Source organism: Acyrthosiphon pisum, chromosome A2 (assembly GCF_005508785.2).
Source record: "Acyrthosiphon pisum isolate AL4f chromosome A2, pea_aphid_22Mar2018_4r6ur, whole genome shotgun sequence".
In the NCBI taxonomy this organism is placed as follows: domain Eukaryota; kingdom Metazoa; phylum Arthropoda; class Insecta; order Hemiptera; family Aphididae; genus Acyrthosiphon; species Acyrthosiphon pisum.
Window position 1 is genome coordinate 19,807,313 of NC_042495.1, and position 3,302 is coordinate 19,810,614.

General features: G+C 26.5%; 1 protein-coding gene across 1 annotated transcript in view; it reads left to right on the top strand.

Moving 5' to 3' along the window:
• LOC100570627 overlaps positions 1-3,302 on the top strand; it is a 67,570-nt gene that overhangs the window by 36,591 nt on the left and 27,677 nt on the right. The window contains exons 12-13 of the mRNA XM_029490204.1: positions 1,169-1,180; positions 2,083-2,109. Of these exons, the coding sequence (XP_029346064.1) occupies positions 1,169-1,180; positions 2,083-2,109 (39 nt within the window). The remainder of the gene's footprint in view (positions 1-1,168; positions 1,181-2,082; positions 2,110-3,302) is intronic.

Below are 3,302 nucleotides of genomic sequence, written 5' to 3' on the forward strand. Positions count from 1 at the left end.
TACTTTCCAACTGTTGGTGTGTGCACGTTACAGTAGATTACAAGCGGGTGACTATAATGGGTGGTGTTCAATTTGAATTCAATCAGTTATCACTTTATACGAAAATGATTCTGAGCGAAGACGATTTGTTAGCCTACGGTATTTTATATTATATTTATATTGTTATTACCTATTAATACAGTAGTTGGTGAAGTTGAACTATTATTATTTATTTATGTTCACATTTGTGTATAATAATATACTTTAGAAGTTTCAAATACCTACCCACGAATATTATTTTTAAAATACAACACAAAACTAAAATCATTCTTATTCGTTTAAATATCTAAATTCGTCCATTTTTGAACGTTATGAAACAACTATAAAAAACTGTGTTTTTATATTTTCTGGTTACAAAATAACCTACTCAAGTGGAACTTTGTTTTAAATTTTCAATCCTTATAGCTATAAAATAATGTTTAACTACATAATAATTTTAAAATTTAAATTTTGGTAAATTTTGTTGATATTTGAACTTTAAATTCCTATAAAAAATAATTTTTAATATTTTTAACTGTTATGTAACAATATATCAGGAGCTTGTATCATATTTTCATGCTTTTATTTATTGACCCAACGAATAAAATGTTAAAATAAAATTTTATTGACATTTATAGAATAAATAACTAAAAAAATTGATAAATTGAAAATGTCTGTAAACAGCTCAAAATTAATCAAAATTAATAAATTAATTGAATAGCCGAGATCCTAAACCATTTTACCAAATTCATTCCAGTAGAAACTAAATCCTGAACAGCCCTGTCAACCTTTTAATTACCGCAGGTAATATATTTGTTTTCGACTATAATTATTAGCAGTCCTTGAGCTTTATATACTATTTAAGTTGTTAAATCAAGATCAAAATCTTTTTAGTACCTACTAAGTATGTTATAAATTATTTTGTAATTGCACTATACATTACCATACTGTAATAGGACGTATTGTCTGAATATTTGGAATAAGTAAATTAAAATTAAAATTAAAAAACACCCGTTATTATAAAATCAATACATTCATCGCTTCGCTCAGAATCTAAAAGAATGATTAACCTAGATTTGTATTATCTAAGTGATTCTAGTAAAAATTATTAAAATAAAAATACATTTTTTTTATGTCCATTTATACACAGTTTATGATAACGGTAAGAATTTGGATTCATTAATGTCGAATCAATATAAATTTACTCAATACAAATGCTATTGTTTTTAAATCGTGTGACGTGTAGTCTATATAAGTATGAACGTACTTATGTTAACAGTTATTTATATGTTTGAAACACTTTAACCCTGTTTAATTTATAAATATTTAATTTAATAGAGTACCTACCTACCTACCTATTAGTTTATCTCTGTAATTCAAGTTTCAATAACATACATATAGAACTGCGAGCGTGTGGTTTAGTGTACCTACTGCCTACTGTTAACTATATTTTCCTTCTCACTATAATAAACAGTAAACTACAAAATTAAATAACACTCAAGTTAATCTGCACGTTTATTCTTAACTTAACAACACACGTTACGTTATGGCCTCAAGACAACCTTGCTCGGGAACGCTCTCCGACGCAGGTCTCCAACCAAACTGACTAATTTCGCAAAGACATATTATACACAATTGAGAAATATTTAACACTAATATAACACTTAAAAAACATTATTATGCCATTTCAAGTTATATTATTGGTCAACTTAAAATCAACCGTTAGTTTATAATAACATAGCATAATCCATGATTACCATACATTGTATTCTATATTTAAAATATTTCCTACTGGTAATTTTAACATATTTTTTAGATTTGGACAATTTTAGGGATTTTTAAATCAATGTGTTCTTGCATATTATATTGTTCAATGAATAAAACATTTTCTGTTAATAATTAGTTTTTGAAATCAAAAAGTTTAAAATGCTATAAAAAATTGTATTCATTAAAATGTCGTTTACACTTTACTTGAAGTTTCATACTGTAAAATATCATAATTGACATTATATATATTATATCAAAACTAAAGACATGGATAATCATTGTTAATATTGTTTTCAGAAAAATTGATCAAATCTTGGCTCCAAAGTAAATATTAACTATATACACTATACCTACCTACATATTAATATATTATGAAGGACGAATTTTAAAAATACACATATTTTATTGTTTAGAAAAGTATTAATTTGTTAATTTTTTTTATTGTTATATAATTTAAATTAAATGCATAACAAAATATTTATAAGTAGGTAGTTGACAATGTTATATCATTATTTTATACATAGGTACATATTTAAGTTTTTACTTGAATAATTTCATATACTTATATTATGTTAGGTTTCATATTCATCTTAATTTTAAATACTTATATATAATTTAAAATAGTAAATTCTCTAACGGTCATAGAGTACTATTGTACATTTATTTTTATTTTTAATATTACTAACTACGGTTATACTGATAGGTAGTAACAATATAGTATAAGAAAACCGAGTAACATAGAGCAGAATGTAGATCATAACAATATCACATAACAAAAAAACAGGAGTGTTATAATAATGATACCCATGATACCCATCTATATAAATTATTTATATAGATGGGTATCATGTAACGGTTCGTTGGTTCAATGGGAGGCTAAGGCAAGTTGGTCAGATAGTTGCATCTTTACAGATTTGACATCCAAATTCTGCATCCATTTCAGATTCGTGTTAATGTTTATTTCTGCCTTTGAACTTGGCGTTTGGACAGGCATCAACGATATTCTGGACTGTCCTATGCTAACTCCATCACGCAGAGGAGAGATTCTGACATTGCCCGTCTGTACAGGAGGCTTTAATTTCTACCATGCTCAGTTCTGAAACAATTTAGTGTAATCTATTTATTCAAGACCAGGAACTTTCACCACTCAACCCGTGTCTCTTTTCATACACTTGACACTTTCCAATATTTTTTCCACGCCTCTATAACGTATTATTCTCAATTTATATGTTTATTATCTTAGTACCTATTTGATATATTAAACAAAACATATAGATTATCAATACGTTCATGTAGGTATATACATTTTTTTAAAACCTTTTGTTCACACCAGGGACTGGAACCGAACCTAAAAGAACCGATTCTGGAACCGGAACCTTTAAAATATTAAGAACCCGGAACCCAAACCTTTATTTTAATATAATAAAGTACCGGAACCCGAACAGGAATTTTTAAATTAAAGAGGTACTTTTAGGTTCAAAAATAAAATAAATTTTATTATCATATTTAAAGGTATT